This window comes from Triticum dicoccoides, chromosome 1A (assembly GCF_002162155.2).
Source record: "Triticum dicoccoides isolate Atlit2015 ecotype Zavitan chromosome 1A, WEW_v2.0, whole genome shotgun sequence".
NCBI lineage: Eukaryota > Viridiplantae > Streptophyta > Magnoliopsida > Poales > Poaceae > Triticum > Triticum dicoccoides.
In genome coordinates this window covers 407,218,618-407,237,155 of record NC_041380.1, presented here as the reverse complement: position 1 = coordinate 407,237,155, position 18,538 = coordinate 407,218,618, and the positions used below count along the sequence as shown (strand labels likewise).

Here is an 18,538-nt window from a genome sequence, read left to right as displayed (position 1 = left end):
TCTTACACGGGTGTTTGCAATTTTTTGGATTTGTTGCAGATCTGTATGTTCAGCGGGAGACAATGTACATGTCGACTACAAGTTATGTGTGATGATTTTGCAACTATTGTAAAGAACGAATTGAGCGTAACTGTGATGGTTCAAGTTTTAGACTTAGCATTGGTGGTCACATTTCCCAGAATTTATTTCAATTATTCCGGTGATGTGCATTTGGTACGATGAGACATTTCCGTCAACTTCAAAGGCGTTTATGGCAACTTTGTTAATCTTAAGAGGAACTCAGTCTCTAAGAGCCTTCATAGGGCGAGTGTATGAACTAGTAACAAATAATTTGTTCAAAATTTAAAAAGTCACGAAAGAAAAGGGACAAAGAAAAGCTATTTTTAATGAAAAAAAAGAGAAAAATTGTTGGAAGAAAAACTGACGCCGTTGCTAATCGGTAGTGGCGTTGCTAACACGCAGTTCAGACGGTGACCCTACGCCAGGGCCTTGCCCATTACGCTTCCAGCGGGCCCCACTTATGTGGCGGCGCCTCTCCCTCCGTGGTACACAAAAACCCTAGCGCACTGCCCTTTTACGGCCGCCCCCCTCCTCTCGACCGACCTCCCAATACTTCCCTAGGCGTCTCCCTTCGTCCCCCCCTCTCGCCGCCGCGTCGACTCGGAAGTAACAAGCGCGCTGCCGCCCAACCCTTCCGATGGCGGACAAGGAGCCCGTCGTGGAGCGCCCCGTCGCGGAGGAGGAAGGCGAGGACTCCGCCGCCGCGGCCGCCGCCGGCGAGGAGGAGGACACCGGTGCCCAGGTCGCCCCCATCGTGCGGCTCGAGGAGGTCGCCGTCACCACCGGCGAGGAGGACGAGGACTCTCTCCTCGACATGTAAGCCCCCCCGCGTTCCCCCTAGGTTTGCTCGTTCGGCTCGATCTGGCGCTGATTTTGGGACGGGTTCGTGCGGCGGTGCGCAGGAAGGCGAAGCTATACAGGTTCGACAAGGACGGGAACCAGTGGAAGGAGAGGGGCACGGGCACCGTCAAGCTGCTCAAGCATAAGGAGAACGGCAAGGTCCGCCTTGTTATGCGCCAGGCCAAGACGCTTAAGATCTGCGCCAACCACCTAGGTTTGCAGTTGTTTCCTCAGATTTTGCTCCTTTATTTCCGATCTCTCAGCTGCTTCAAGTAGATTCATCACAGGATCTCATCTGACGGTTATGGCCTTGATCCTCTGTGTGTGCAGTGATCTCGACCACGAAGATGCAGGAACACGCCGGCAGCGACAAGTCCTGTGTCTGGCACGCGGCAGACTTTGCTGACGGAGAGCTTAAGGATGAGATGTTTGCCATCCGGTTTGGCACCGTGGAGAGTGAGTTCTCAACTCTGTTTCCGCATGGGTGTGTCTTGCGTGGGTGGCTTGGTTGGATAACATGCTAGATCACCCTGTTTGTAGCATTAGTAGTTTCTTCTGTATGCTTTGTGAGACACTAGTGAAACATGACCTGGTTACATTCTATAGCTGAACCTTGTGTTTTGTGTTGACCACGTGAATTTTTCTTTTACCAATTTATTATTTGCAAGGCTCAGTGGATCATCAGCAAAACACCATATTTAGGGTGTGTGTTGGCACTCTTTATCAGAAATTACATCTTAAGCATGTGATCTTGTAGTAATCTACTATTTGGGATAAAGGATCATAAAAAATACCTTTCATGATTGGGGGTAGGTGGATTGGGTATAATAAGGGTAACGTTCCAAGAGGCAAGGCCATTCCTTGTCAGAGTGAAGGTGACACGACCACAACCTATCATTGTTTTCATGTGACTCTTGATGTTTTTGAATTTGTAACATTCAAGGTTCTTCTAAATTTAAGTTGTAACGTCCTAGCTATATCATAATATCATGTCTCAATTTTATCGTTTTGCTGTAGTCCACATGGAAGTTCTTTTTGCCACTTTGTTTATGTTAGTGGTCACAGGGATCCTCTCTAATTGACATTTTTAATTCCAGTTGACGAGTACTTGTACATTAATTAAAGTTTTTCCACTTGTAAAGTATGATTGATATTTGTAGTTTCAAAATTGCATCTTTTTTGCGGCCTTGTGGGTCGCTGCAATCAAGATCTGGTTGTAACCTGTTAGAACTTTTTAGGGATGAGAAGTTGCAAACTTGTAGTTTCATAGGTTCCTGACATAATTTGGAATAATGCACTGTCCTAGTTCTTTTGTTTCGTGTTGTTTCCCTCACTAGTAGCCATGATAAATGGTGTATGCTAGCTCTGCCACACACGTTAGTCTTTGTTTTAAGTCATGCTCAATGCAGCATTTTGTGTGTAATTCTGTGAAATACTATAATTAGGCATATAATGTCTTGTTTAACCTATTGACTTGCTCAGTATTTATTGTGTAGTATTTCTTATTTCATCCAAGTAGCAGTTGCGTGTTTAGATATATAAATGTTCTGTTGCTACTTATGGCTGTCGTTCAATCTTATTTTTAGCTATAACGTCTCTCCTGCAAATCTCCCTGATACCCTGTTCAAGTAGTCATGTTTAAGCTGCATAGGGAGCCTTTGGATCATTAGCTCACCTAGTTAGGCTAGGCTCCACTGGCCTGTTTGAGCTATACCCCACCCAGGCGGAGCTACTTGTTTGATATGTGGTTAGCTAATCCAACCTGAGCATATTCAAGCAGCAGTATCTTCACCCACTAGCAGGACAACAGTTTAACTCTGCATTTTTCTCTGTTATTGCTGTCAGAAGAGAGCTGCGTAGGCTCTCCCAGTGGAGTAAAGATTTTCTAGCCCAGAATTGCTTGGTAAAATTAACTTTCCTCTACCAAACACCCAGGGTTAGCATTAACATTTAGGAACTAAACACACCTGCAGTGTTTTCCATGTGTTGCCCCAGTCAACCAGAGGTCAACTTCAGTTGTGCAATTTCTTTTGCTCTATGCCACCGTAGTGATAGTGTGCTGATGCTCCATATTTATGTTTTACCAAGTGCAGACTTTGAAACTAGTTGAATGTCTCTGCTAATGACTCCCTTGTCTATTTTTTAGATTGCAAGAAGTTTAAGGACTTGGTTGACGAGATCGCTGAGTCGCTTGCAAAGAATGAGGGCGGTGAAAGCGAAGAAGGTTCTTCTGCGGCTGGACTGCTGGAGAAACTTAGTGTAAGCGAAAGCAAACCTGAGGAAAGTGCAGCTAAGGAGGAATCGACTGATGCTAGCAAGGAGACAGAAACCAAAGCCGCAACAGCCCCCTCAGAGTAGTGGGCAGAGCAACACCCGTCACAATGGTACTGCTGAGCATTGCTCGGTGGCATGAGTCAGTTTGTCGGTCCTTTCTGTCGACGGAAGTTGGTAGTCGTTGACGATGAAATATGCTGAGAACTTTTTGTGACAGTCAGAAGGTGTCTTGAGCAGAGTCCATCTTCACCCCCGCTGGGTGTTCACGCGTCTGAGTATTTATTGTTATGTAAAATATCTGCTCGCATGGCTTTTGGATGGTGTTGTCTTGCTTTTGTCAAGAACTTGAAATGTAGTCCATGAGTATTGAGTTTGGAACATTTTGGGTTTGAATTGTGGGTATTTGAGTTGCATGTGCTGGTTATGGATTGCATACAGCTTATAAATTACTTGCTATATTATTTTTGCACATTTGATATGCCAGTTCCTTGTTGGTTTGTTCTTCTTACATGTGAGAAGCAGTTCCTTGGTTTGTTCTTATAAAGTTTGAAGTCAGTAGATTTCGATACATTAGAGCTGAAACTGTACAAAAGAAAACTTAGTTGCGTAATCTTCACGGAGCATATTTGGTGCCAGTTTATATTGTTTTTACTTTTTTTGAGGGAGTTTATATTGTTTTACTACTATGGCAAGTATCAGATCATCTACAATAGGACCCCTCGACCCTCCACGGCTCCACCTATATGTCCGGGTAGATGAGTCCTATGTCCATCTACTCGGTCATGAAAACCTGTCCTATGTCCGGGCTGTGGCACTTCAAAAATCCAACCCATGTGTGGGTGGATATAGGGACGGGAATGGTCCATTCCAAATCTCTTCAAGACGTCTCCGTCTTAGCTTGAACTGCCCTCTCTCCTCTCACCCGTCTCTTCCGCACAGTTGTCACCGTAGATCCGCCGCCACCCTAGCTACATCATTGTCTGGGTGCCCCAACCCACAAAGTCGCCAACCCTGCTGTCACCGGACAAGGTCTTATATGTCACTCTTCCGGACATACACATTGGGCTCTATGTGTTTGACGGAATGTCTAAGTAGTTTTTTTTATTCTTCTGCTCATTTTTAGGCGGCGATGGATTTGTTGGATGATGAGTATGGGAAGAAGGATCTTCACAAATTTTGTCGATTCGTCAGATTTGGACGGAGAAGATGCTGAAATAATGACGTTGATGAAGATCCGTGAGGAATTGGAGGCAAGAGGAGCATGTTCTAGACTTTAGGGTTCGATAAAGGGCAGAAGGGTTGTTCCTCCGGGATAGGATCATTGGCGCAAAGCTTTTCTACAAGGACTACTTCAAACCGGACCCAACATCCAAGGTTTTTTTCAACATCACTTTTAGATGGGCAGAAATAAGTTCTTGCGCATAGTGAATGCAGTGGAGGAGGTTGATGACTACTTCAAGTTGAAGAAGGATTATTGCGGATAACTTCCGTTCTCTCCTCTACAAAAATCATCGCTACTCTCATGATGTCGGAGTAATTAGCCACGGGTAGCCTTATCAGCTCACCATGGCGTTTCAAGACATCGGGGCCGACTGTGCCCCTCAAGAATCCAAGACCAAAGCGTCGCCTTCTCTCGCCGGCTGGTCCAGGCGGCCAACTGCTAGAAGGCAGCATGACCCAGTAGGCGGCCTCAAGATGGGCCGACTCTTGGGAGGCGGCCCCAAGCTTTCTTAGAGTTTGCACCCTCATAAATATGATGAGACGGGGCGTGGCTACCGCACGCCTCGCCGCCCCTAGTCTAGGGCATAGTGATAACCCACAAGTATAGGGGATCACAATAGTTTTCGAGGGTAGAGTATTCAATCCAAATTTATTGATTCGACACAAGGGGAGCCAAATAATATTCTCAAGTATTAGCAACTGACTTGTCAATTCAACCACGCCTGGAAACTTAATATCAGCAGCAAAGTATTTAGTAGCAAAGTAATATGATAGTAGTGGTAACGGTAGCAAAAGGTAATAGTAGTAAAAGTAATGTTTTTGGTATTTTTGTAGTGATGATAGCAATAGCAACGGAAAAGTAAATAAGCAAAGAACAATATATGGAAAGCTCGTAGGCAATGGATCAGTGATGAAGAATTATGCCAGATGCGGTTCATCATGTGACAATCATAACCTAGGGTGACACAGAACTAACTCCAGTTCTTCGATGTAATGTAGGCATGTATTCCGAATATAGTCATATGTGCTTATGGAAAAGAACTTGCATGGCATCTTTTGTCCTACCCTCCCGTGGCAGCAGGGTCCTTACGAAAACTAAGGGATATTAAAGCCTCCTTTTAATAGAGTACCGGAACAAAGCATTAGCACATAGTGAATACATGAACTCCTCAAACTACGGTCATCATCGCTAGGTATCCCGATTATTGTCACTTCGGGGTTAACGGATCATAACACATAATAGGTGACTATAGACTTGCAAGATAGGATCAAGAACTCTCATATATTGATGAAAACATAATAGGTTCAAATCTGAAATCATGGCACTCGGGCCCTAGTGACAAGCATTAAGCATAGCAAAGTCATAGCAACATCAATCTCAGAACATAGTGGATACTAGGGATCAAACCCTAACAAAACTAACTCGATTACATGATAGATCCCATACAACCCATCACCGTCCAGCAAGCCTACGATGGAATTACTCACGCACGGCGGTGAGCATCATGGAATTGATAATGGAGGATGGTTGATGATGACGATGGCGATGGATTCGCCTCTCCGGAGCCCCGAACGGACTCCAAATCAGCCCTCCCGAGAGGTTTTAGGGCTTGGCGGCGGCTCCGTATGTAAAACGCGATGAATCCTTCTCTCTGATTTTTTCTCCCCGAAACAAAATATATAGAGTTAGAGTTGGAGTCGGAGGAGCTCCAGGGGGCCCACGAGGTCGGGGGCGTGCCCCCCACCCTCGTGGATAGTTGGTGGGCCCCCTGGCCTTCATCTTTTGCAAGGATTTTTTATTATTTCCGAAAACTTGTTCCTTGAAGTTTCAGGTCATTCCGAGAACTTTTGTTTCTGCACATAAATAACACCATTGTAATTCTGCTGAAAACAACGTCAGTGCGGGTTAGTTCCATTCAAATCATGCAAGTTAGAGTTCAAAACAAGGGCAAAAGTGTTTGGAAAAGTAGATATGACGGAGACGTATCAACTCCCCCAAGTTTAAACCTTTGCTTGTCCTCAAGCAATTCAGTTGATAAACTGAAAGAGATAAAGAAAAACTTTACAAACTCTGTTTTCTCTTGTTGTTGTAAATATGTAAAGCCAGCATTCAAGTTTTCAGCAAAGATTATAACTAACCACATTCACAATAACGCTTAGGTCTCAAGTTTACTCATATCAATGGCATAATCAACTAGCGAGCAATAGTAATAAATCTCGGATGACAACACTTTCTCAAAACAATCATAATATGATATAACAAGATGGTATCTCGCTAGCCCTTTTTGAGACCGCAAAACATAAATCCAGAGCACCTTTAAAGATCAAGGACTGCCTAGACATTGTAATTCATGGTAAAAGAGATCCAGTCAAGTCATACTCAATGTAAACTAACAATAATGAATGCAAATGACAGCAGTGCTCTCCAACTGGTGCTTTTTAATAAGAGGATGATGACTCAGCATAAAACTAAATAGATAGGCCCTTCGCAGAGGGAAGCAGGGATTTGTAGAGGTGCCAGAGCTCGGTTTTGAAATAGAGGTGAATAATATTTTGAGCGGTATACTTTCATTGTCAACATAACAACCAAGAGATGGCGATATCTTCCATGCTACACACATTATAGGCGGTTCCCAAACAGAATGATAAAGTTTATACTCCCCCTTCCACCAACAAGCAGCAATCCATGGCTTGCTCGAAACAACGAGTGCCTCCAACTAACAAGAGTCCTAGGGGGAGTTTTGTTTGCAATTATTTTGATTTAGTTTGCATAAAGTATGAGACTGGGCATCTCGGTGACCAGCCACTTTCTCGTGAGTGAGGAGCAGAGTCCACTCCTCTTGAGAATAACCCGCCTAACATGGAAGATACGGACAGCCCTAGTTGATACATGAGCTATTCGAGTATACAAAACAGGATATTTATTTGAAGGTTTAGAGTTTGGCACATACAAATTTACTTGGAACGGCAGGTGGATACCGTATATAGGTAGGTATGATGGACTCATATGGAATAACTTTGGGGTTTAAGGATTGGATGCACAAGCAGTATTCCCGCTTAGTATAGGTGAGGGCTAGCAAAAGTCTGGGAAGCGACCAGTTAGAGAGCGACAACGGTCATGAACATGCATTAAAATTAATCAACACCGAATGCAAGCATGAGTAGGATATAATCCACCATGAACATAAATATCGTGAAGGCTATGTTGATTTTGTTTCAACTACATGCGTGAACATGTGCCAAGTCAAGTCACTTAAATCATTCAGAGGAGGATACCACCCTATCATACCACATCATAACCATTTCAATAGCATGTTGGCACGCAAGGTAAACCATTATAACTCATAGCTAGTCAAGCATGGCATAAGAAACTATGATCTCTAGTTGTCATTGCAAACATGTTTATTCATAATAGGCCGAATCAGGAACGATGAACTAATCATATTTACAAAAACAAAAAAGGTCGAGTTCATACCAGCTTTTCTCATCTCAGTCAGTCCATCATATATCATCATAATTGCCTTTCACTTGCACGACTGAATAGTGTGAATAATAATAATAGTGCGCGTGCATTGTACTAAGATGGAATCCGCAAACATTTAATAAACAGGAGAAGACAAGGCAATATGGGCTCTTTTGTCAGATCAACAATAATGCATATAAGAGTCACTTCAACAATTTAATCATGGTCTTCTCCGATCGACCCCCCAAAGAAAAGAAAAGAAATAAAACTATTTACACGGGAAAGCTCCCAACAAGCAAAAGAAGAACAAGAAATCTTTTTGAGTTTTCTTTTTAATTACTACTACAAGCATGGAAAGGAAACTAATTAAAAACTACAACTATTTTTTTGTTTTTCTTAAGGTTTATTAAACACACAAGAGGAAAGCATAAAAAGGAAAATAAACTAGCATAGATGATACAATGAAAAAGTATGAGCACCGACATCTAGCAACGAGTGTGTGAACATAAATGTAATGTCGGTGGGAAATACGTACTCCCCCAAGCTTAGGATTTTGGCCTAAGTTGGTCTATGGCCACGGCTGGCCTGGCGGATATCCATAATAGTAGTTGGGGTCGTACTACGATGCAGCGGCTATCGCCTCCTGAGCTACAGCGTGGCGACGAGCGGCCTCAGCCCTCCTCTCGTACTCATCTGCCTCCTCTCTGGTAATAACATATCTTTCTTTTGCCTGATGATTAAAGAAGGCATGAGTAGGGAGAGTAATATGGACAACACGACGTCTGTCAAAGATTAGTCGATACTGGAGAGGTGATTCATTCCTCTCGACAAACTGGTGGTGAACCATAGCATCAAAGTCTAGGTAAGCAGGGGGTAATTCAATATCATCTTCGCGTATGGCTATACCAAGAAAATTAGCTATGCAGGTTGCATAAATTCCACCAAAAAATCTCCATTAAATCTATTAAGATGCAACCTACGTGCAACAATGGCTCCCAAATTATAAGATTTATCTCCTAACAGAGCACTCCTAAGAATACTGAGGTCAGGGACACACATATGACATGCCTCATCTTTATCATTAATGCATCTACCTGTGAAGAGAGCAAAATAATGTATAGCAGGAAAGTGAATGCTCCCTATAGTGGCTTGTGTTATATCTCTAGATTCTCCCATAGTTATACTAGCAAGAAAATCTCTAAATTCAGATTTGCGAGGATCCCTGATACTACCCCATTGTGGAAGTTTGCAAGCAGTGGTAAAATCCTCTAAGTCCATAGTGTAAGAATTTTCATAAAGATCAAACAGGACAGTTGGAGAATTACGAGAAGATGAAAATTCAAACCTCCTCACAAAGGAACTAGTGAGCTGGTGATACTGGCTGCACTTCTCTTCCTCGAAGCTCACAAGATCAGCGTTATGCAAATATGCGTTAAATTCTTCCTTAATTCCCGCTCGATCCATAAAGTTCTCAGAAGGCCATTCACAAGGACGCGCTGGAGCGTCTCTTGGTGGCTCTTCATCAGCATCACGCATTGCAAGCCTGGGTCCTTGCTTCCTTAAAGAACCACCTTGGAACATTTTCCTAAGCATATTTCTTCCTCTAAAAAATTTCTGAAATTTTTAGTAACATCAAAATAGAAGTAAACCAAACTTAATAATATTGATAGCAACTACTCATACAAGTGCCTAGAGCCTATATCATGCATCAAAACTACTTTTGACCATATAAATTTGACATGCAAACTCAAGAACATGGTCACCTAGACAACACAAATTTGCAATGAATAAAGCACTAGAACAAAAACTAATTGGACCAATGGAGGAGTCACATACCAAGAAACAATCTCCCCAAGCAGTTTTGTGAGAGGTGCTTTGAGCAAGGAGATCGAAAATGGCAGGAAAATGAGCTTGGAGTCGGGTTTGAGTTGGATATTCGTGTTTGGGGGAGGAAGAAGGAGTGTGTGGGTGAAAGGATAAGTAGAGGAGGGCCACTATGGGCCCACGAGGCAGGGGGCGCGCCCAGGGGGGTAGGGCGCGTCCTCCACCCTCGTGGCCAGGTGGATGACCCCCCCTGTTGTGTTCTCAGTGCCAAATATTCTCCAATATTCTAGAAAAAATCATATTTAAATTTCAGGGCATTTGGAGAACTTTTATTTTCGGGGTATTTTTATATTGCACGGATAATTAGATAACAGACAGAAAAATACTAATTTTATTTTATTTAATATAAATAACAGAAAGTAAAAGGAGGGTACAGAAGGTTGTGCCTTCTAGTTTCATCCATCTCATGCTCATCAAAAGGAATCCACTAACAAGGTTGATCAAGTCTTGTTAACGAACTCATTCCGAATAACATGGAACTGGAGAAATTTCGAATAACACTATGTTACCTCAATGGGGATATGCACATCCCCAATAATAAGAATATCATATTTCTTCTTGACAGTAGGAAGAGGAAATTCAAAACCTCCAAATACAATCGATGGAATTTTTCCAATGGAGTTGATACTATGAACTTGAGGTTGTTTCCTCGGAAAGTGTACCGTATGCTCATTACCATTAACATGAAAAGTGGCATTGCCTTTAGTGCAATCAATAATAGCCCCTAGGGCTGGAAAAAAAAGCTCGGAGCTCGTGAGCTAAACGAGTAGCTCGTGACTCGGCTCGAATCGACTCGAACTCGAAGAATAACGAGTCAAGCCAAGCTTTAGTTTAAGATCGTTTATAGACCAAGTTAAACGAGCCAATCTCACGAGTACTCGTGTAACTCGTTAGGTTCGGTACAAAAGATTAGCCACTCCCAATACAAAAATAAGATCAGCCACTCAGCACCCTATGTCCTAGGCGCACAACACAAGGCCTAGCCGTTGAAGGCCCAACCGCCTAGGAGACTCAAGCGTTAGAAGGAAATTACTATTGTTAGTGATATATATGTTTAATATATACATAATCATTTTTATAATATTTGAGGGTTTTATGTTCATATCTTTAACGAGCTTAACAAGCTAAACGAGCCAGCTCGCGAGTTATACGAGTCGAGCCAATCTTGGATTTGAGCTCGTTATAATAACGAGTCAAGTCGAGCTAGCTCGTTAACGAAACGAGCTCTAGCGAGTCGAGCTGAGCTGGCTCGACTCGGCTTGAATTCCAGCCCTAATAGCCCCTGCAGTGTTCAAGAAGGGTCTTCCAAAAACAATAGACATACTATCGTCTTTGGGAATATCGAGAATAACAAAGTCCGTTAAAATAGTAATGTTTGCAACTACAACAGGCACGTCCTCACAAATACCGACAGGTATAGCAGTTGATTTATCAGCCATTTGCAAAGATATTTTAGTAGGTGTAAACTTATTCAAATTAAGTCTACGATATAAAGAGAGAGGCATAACACTAACACCGGCTCCAAGATCACATAAAGCAGTTTTAACATAGTTTCTTTTAATGGAGCATGGTATAGTTGGTACACCGGGATCTCCAAGTTTCTTTGGTATTCCACCCTTAAAAGTATAATTAGCAAGCATGGTGGAAATTTCAGCTTCCGGTATCTTTCTTTTATTAGTAACAATATCTTTCATGTACTTAGCATAATGATTCATTTTGAGCATATCAGTTAATCGCATACGCAAAAAGATATGTCTAATCATTTCAGCAAAGCGCTCAAAATCCTCATCATCCTTTCTCTTGGATGGTTTGGGAGGAAAATGCATGGGTTGCTGAACCCATGGTTCTCTTTCTTTACCGTGTTTCCTAGCAACAAAGTCTTTCTTATCATAACGTTGATTCTTTGATTGTGGGTTATCAAGATCAACAACAGGTTCAATTTCTATATCATTATCATTACTAGGTTGAGCATCATCATGAACATTATCACTAGTTTCAGGTTCATTACCAGATTGTGTTTCAGCATTAGAAATAGAAATATCATTTGGATTCTCAGGTGTTTCAGTAATAGGTTCACTAGAAGCATGCAAAGTCCTATCATTTTTCTTTTTCTTCCTTTTAGAAGGACTAGGTGCATCTATATTATTTCTCTGAGAATCTTACTCAATTCTCTTAGGGTGGCCTTTAGGATACAAAGGTTCCCGAGTCATTCTACCAGTTCTAGTAGCCACTCTAACAGCATTGTCATTATTCTTACTATTCAATTCATTGAGCAAATCATTTTGAGCTTTAAGTACTTGTTCTACTTGAGTGGTAACCATAGAAGCATGTTTACTAATAAGTTTAAGTTCACCTTTAACATTAGCCATATAATCACCCAAGTGTTCAAGCATATTTGAATTGTATTTCAATTGTTTACCAAAGTAAGCATTAAAATCTTCTTGCTTAGCCATAAATTTATCAAACTCATCTAAGCATGGGCTAGCAAATTTAGTAAATGGGATTTCAGCTTTATCATATCTATAGAGAGAATTTACCTTTACTACCTGTGTCGGGTTATCAAGACCATGATTTTCTTCAATAGGTAAAGGATTAAGATCATATGTTTCTTCAACAGGTGGTAAATTAAGACCATGTATTTCTTCAATCGGAGGTAAATTCTTAACATCTTCAACTTTAATACCTTTGTCTTTCATAGATTTCTTTGCCTCTTGCATATCTTCAGGACAGAGAAATAGAATACCTCTCTTCTTCGGAGTTGGTTTAGGAATAGGCTCAGGAACTGGCTCAGGAGGTGTCCAATTATTTTTGTTTGTCAACATATTATTCAATATAATTTCAGCTTTCATCCGGTGTTCTTTCCCTGAAAACAGAACCAGCACAACTATCCAGGTAATCTCTGAAGGCATCGGTTAGTCCATTATAAAAGATATCCAGTATTTCATTTTTCTTAAGAGGATGATCAGGCAAAGTATTAAGTAACTTGAGAAGCCTCCCCAAGCTTGTGGGAGACTCTCTTCTTCAATTTGCACAAAATTATATATATCCCTTAAAGCAGCTTGTTTCTTATGAGCAGGGAAATATTTAGCAGAGAAGTAATAAATCATATCTTGGGACTACGCACACAACCAGGATCAAGAGAATTAAACCATATCTTAGCATCACCCTTTAATGAGAACAAAAATATTTGAAGGATATAAAAGTAGCGAGTTCTGTCATCATTAGTGAACAGGGTAGCAATATCATTTAATTTAGTAAGATGTGCCACAACAGTTTTAGAATCATAGCCATGAAAAGGATCAGATTCAACCAAAGTAATTATATCAGGATCAACAGAGAATTCATAATCCTTATCGGTAACACAGATAGGTGAAGTAGCAAAAGCAGGGTCAGGTTTTATTCTAGCATTTAGAGATTGCTTATTCCATTTAACTAATAACCTCTTGAGTTCGTATCTATCTTTGCAAGCTAAAATAGCTAAAGAAGCTTCTTTATCAAAAACATAACCCTCAGGAATAACATGCAAGCCTTCATCATCAATTTCATCAGTATTATCAAATTCAATATTTTCATTCTCTCTAGCCCTAGCAAGGTGTTCATCAAGAAATTCACCAAGTGACACAGTAGTATCAAGCATAGAAGTAGTTTCATCATAAGTATCATGCATAGCAGAAGTAGTATCATCAATAACATGCGACATATTAGAACGAATAGCAGAAGCAGGTTTAGGTGTCGCAAGCTTACTCATAACAGAAGGTGAATCAAGTGCAGAGCTAAATGGAAGTTCCTTACCTCCCCTCGTAGTTGAGGGATGAATCTTGGTTTTTGGATCTCCCAAGTTCTTCATAATGAAAGCAGATATAAATCCCAAGTGACTCAAAGAACAGAGCTATGCTCCCCGGCAACGGCGCCAGAAAATAGTCTTGATAACCCACAAGTATAGGGGATCGCAACAGTTTTCGAGGGTAGAGTATTCAACCCAAATTTATTGATTCGACACAAGGGGAGCCAAAGAATATTCTCAAGTATTAGCAGCTGAGTTGTCAATTCAACCACACCAGGAAACTTAATATCTGCAGCAAAGTATTTAGTAGCAAAGTAATATGATAGTAGTGGTAACGGTAGCAAAAGGTAACAGTAGTAAAAGTAATGTTTTTGGTATTTTTGTAGTGATGATAGCAATAGCAACGGAAAAGTAAATAAGCGAAGAACAATATATGGAAAGCTCGTAGGCAATGGATCAGTGATGGAGAATTATGCCGGATGCGGTTCATCATGTGACAGTCATAACCTAGGGTGACACAGAACTAGCTCCAGTTCATTGATGTAATGTAGGCATGTATTCCGAATATAGTCATACGTGCTTATGGAAAAGAACTTGCATGCCATCTTTTGTCCTACCCTCCCGTGGCAGCGGGGTCCTTACGGAAACTAAGGGATATTAATGCCTCCTTTTAATAGAGTACCGGAACAAAGCATTAGCACATAGTGAATACATGAACTCCTCAAACTACGGTCATCACCGGTAAGTATCCCGATTATTGTCACTTCGGGGTTAACGGATCATAACACATAATAGGTGACTATAGACTTGCAAGATAGGATCAAGAACTCTCATATATTGATGAAAACATAATAGGTTCAAATCTGAAATCATGGCACTCGGGCCCTAGTGACAAGCATTAAGCATAGCAAAGTCATAGCAACATCAATCTCAGAACATAGTGGATACTAGGGATCAAACCCTAACAAAACTAACTGAATTACATGATAGATCCCATCCAACCCATCACCGTCCAGCAAGCCTACGATGGAATTACTTACGCACGACGGTGAGCATCATGAAATCGGTGATGGAGGATGGTTGATGATGACGATGGCGACGGATTCCCCTCTCCGGAGCCCCGAACGGACTCCAGATCAGCCCTCCCGAGAGGTTTTAGGGCTTGGCGGCGGTTCCGTATCGTAAAACATGATGAATCCTTCTCTCTGATTTTTTTCTCCCTGAAACAAAATATATGGAGTTGGAGTTGGAGTTGGAGGAGCTCTAGGGGGCCCACGAGGTTGGGGGGCACGCCCCCACCCTCGTGGACAGGTGGTGGCCCCCTGGCCTTCATCTTTTGCAAGGATTTTTTTATTATTTCTGAAAAGTTGTTCCGTGAAGTTTCAGGTCATTCCGAGAACTTTTGTTTCTGCAGATAAATAACACCATGGTAATTCTGCTGAAAACAGCGTCAGTTCGGGTTAGTTCCATTCAAATCATGCAAGTTAGAGTCCAAAACAAGGGCAAAAGTGTTTGGAAAAGTAGATACGATGGAGACGTATCACATAGCAAGGCCACAGTGCGCCGTACCAAGCGGGGCTCCTCCATTCGGCGCGGCACTGTTGCCATGCTGACCCTGATGTCACCCCTGTCAGAGGGGGTTGTGCCCCCACGACGGGCTGTCGGTACGGCCCGCGGGTGGCGGGCCCCACTCGACAACGAGAAGACCGGAAGGCGGCAGTCCCTGGCCAGTTGGCTCAATAGAAGCCGACAGATGACCAGGCGGCCCTCCCCATCCTGGGGACCGGTGCGCCATTAACGAGATGAGACGTGGAATGGCTACAGTGAATGCCCGCCAGGCGGCGGCACTGTAGCCACGCCTCCACCAACAAAGCACGCATCATTAGCCGCATCGCTATAGTATCGGGCAGCCGGCAGGACCCGCAAGCGGCGAGTACGGCTTGTCGGCCAAGTACCGGACAGACGGTGGGACCCACTAGGCAGCGGGCCCCATCGGTCAGCGGAGAAGCCGGCGACCAGAGACACTAACAGCTCGGGCCTACACCCGGCCAAATTACCATTGTACCCTTGGGGGGTAGGCCTATATAAACCCCCCGGGGCACCCATGCAAAGGGTTCAGCCTCTTGTTCACCCACACACCCATATAGAGAGAGGAAGCTAGGGCTAGACTTGCTCTCCTTCCCCCTATGGAGAAACAGCTCAAGGAACAAGCTTGTAGCCACCATTGTTGCTTGAGTGATCATGCGGAGACCGCGCATAACAGGACTAGGGGTGTTATCTCCACGGAGAGCCTTGAACCTGGGTAAGATTCACCGGCGTGCATGTCTTCGCCTCATCCCGCTTCCTGGCACCAGCGACGTCTTACTAGCCCCCATCATGATAGGCCATCCTTTGGCATATATCGCACCAAACCCTCGACACATGATTCTTGCTTATGGTAAAGCCGCAGACGCCAATGATGCTAAAATCCGGATAGGAAAGACCACATGCGTGTATACCACGATGAAATTTGCACTCATCATGGTAAATGTGTTTGGACCAGAGTACTTGCAAAAACAAACTGTGAAGGACACAGAAAAACCATTGACAGTTGGAGCATCAAGAGGATTCCAAAGCATCCTCGGTTCACTCGACCGCGTACACCGGCAATGTAAGTTCTTCCGTTTCTATTTGTGCAAATAGGAATATCTATCTCCACGTTGTTTCTATATGTGCAAACAAAAGCACATGCCTCAATTTTAGTGAAACTGCACATAATTAGATGGCGCTTGCTACCTGTCGTCCTCTAGCCACCCATATTAGTTATTCCTACATTCGTAACTAGTTAGATGACCATGCAAGATAAAATAAGCCGATTCGTACGTGGACTTGCTAATTGCAGTGCAAGAAGGTGTAGTGCCCCTTTAAGCACAACTGTAGGAGCTCCATTGCATATGAGGTTGTGGCGCCATGTGCGCGTATAAGAAGCACATATGCATATTCCTTCGATTGTTACATATTTCTGCAAATAGTGGTGCTTACATTTAGTGGAAATACACAAGAAGTTCAGATGGTCAATCCACCAAGAGGTTCAGTTCAATATTTCAACTGAGAACACACTTATAATTTGTTATTATGGAATGAGAGAATCTAACCCTGAATGGTGGCAACAAGAGATATCAGAGTGAACCCCGGGAAATTAAAGTGTGTCTAGGGAGGCCCTTTGCTCATAGAAGCATCGATCGATTTTTCTTGATTTGTACATCTTCTCATGGCTTTGTCTTTTGTTATGAACTTGTAAATATTAGTTATGTCTGATGAATCATTGAGATGCATAAACATACTGAACTTATGCTTGTGAATGTTTTTTTGTGAAGCTGAGTTTAATTCCTACTTGTCGTCGAGTAGGTAAATGATAAAAACAGAATTTTTGATATGTAATGCTACCTAAATGTTCGTCGTGTATTTTTTTCATTGTATGAATATTTAGATCCGAATGATTCAAAGCAATAGTCTATAATTTGACATAAGGACATCAATACTCAGGCATACCAACAAACAATCATGCCTTTAAAAAAATGCTAAAGAAAGCTCTCCCTACAAAATCATATAGCCTTGTCATGCTTCATCTTCTTAACACAAAGTATTTATCATGTACAACCCCGATGACAGGCCGAGCAATTGGTTCATACTTTTTAATGCGCTTCAGCTTTTTTAAACCCCATGCAATACATGAGCGCAAGCCATGGATATAACACTATGGGTGGAATAGAATACGGTGATAGAGATTAATATGAAGAAGACAAAAAGGGAAGATAGTCTCTCATCGACGCGGCTAATAAACGGGCAATGGAGAGGCCCATCAATTGATGTTAATGAGAGGAGTAGGGATTGGCATGCAACAGATGCACTAAGAGCTATAAGTGTATGAAAGCTCAAACTGAAAACTAAGTGGGTATGCATCCAACTTGCTTGATCATGAAGACCTCGGGCATTTGAGGAAGCCCATCATTGGAATATACAAGCCAAGTTCTATAATGAAAATTTTCCACTAGTATATGAAAGTGACTACATAGGGGACTCTCTATATGAAAAACATGGTGCTACTTAATTTGAAGCACAAGTGTGGAAAATGATAGTAACATTGCCTCTTCTCTCTTTTTCTCTCATTTTTTGTTGGGCTCTTTTTGGCCTCTCTTTTTTCTATTTATTTATTTATTTTCTCACTGAGACAATGCTCTAATAATGGTGATCATCACACTTCTATTTACTTACAGCTCAATATTACAACTCGATAAGACTAAAACATATGACTCTATATGAATGCCTCTGGCAATGTACCAGGATGTGCAATGATGCTAGTGTAACATGTATGATAATGATAAACGATGGAAAAGCCACAAATACTACGTCAGGTATATGATCATGCAAAGCAATATGACAATGATGATGTGTGTCATAATAATGGAACGGTGGAAGTTGCATAGCAATATATCTCGGAATGGCTATGGAAATGCCATGATAGGTAGGTATGGTGGCTGTTTTAAGGAAGATATAAGGAGGCTTATGTGTGATAGAGTGTATCATATCATGGGGTTTGGATGCACCGGAAAAGTTGCACAGACTCTCAAGGTGAGAAAGGGCAATGCACGGTAGTGAAGAGGCTAGCAAATTGCGAAAAGGTGAGAGTGCGTATAATCCATGGACTCACTTTAGTCATAAAGAAATCGCATACTCATTGTGAAAGTTTATTAGCCCTCGAAGCAAAGTACTACTACGCATGCCCCTAGGGGGGTAGATGGGTAGGAAAAGACCATCGCTCGTCCCCGACCGCCACTCATAAGGAAGACAATCAATAATAAATCATGCTCCAACTTCTTAGCATAACGGGCGACTATACGTGCATGCTTCGGGAATCATTAACCTTAACACCAATATTCTTACTAGACCACAATCATTCACTAGTACAACCCACATATTACTATCTCTATATAGCAAACCTATTGCAAGGAATCAAACTTATCATGTTCAAT

The 18,538-nt window shown here is 42.2% G+C and overlaps 1 protein-coding gene across 1 annotated transcript; it reads left to right on the top strand.

Moving 5' to 3' along the window:
- The first annotated feature begins 571 nt into the window (after nucleotides 1-571).
- On the top strand, nucleotides 572-3,650 carry LOC119276129 (ran-binding protein 1 homolog c-like). Its single transcript, XM_037557125.1, has 4 exons — nucleotides 572-876; nucleotides 963-1,114; nucleotides 1,231-1,356; nucleotides 3,047-3,650. Exons 1-4 carry the CDS (start codon nucleotides 698-700, stop codon nucleotides 3,256-3,258), a joined length of 669 nt encoding a protein of 222 aa, XP_037413022.1. The 5' UTR covers nucleotides 572-697; the 3' UTR covers nucleotides 3,259-3,650.
- Nucleotides 3,651-18,538: the final 14,888 nt, after the last annotated feature.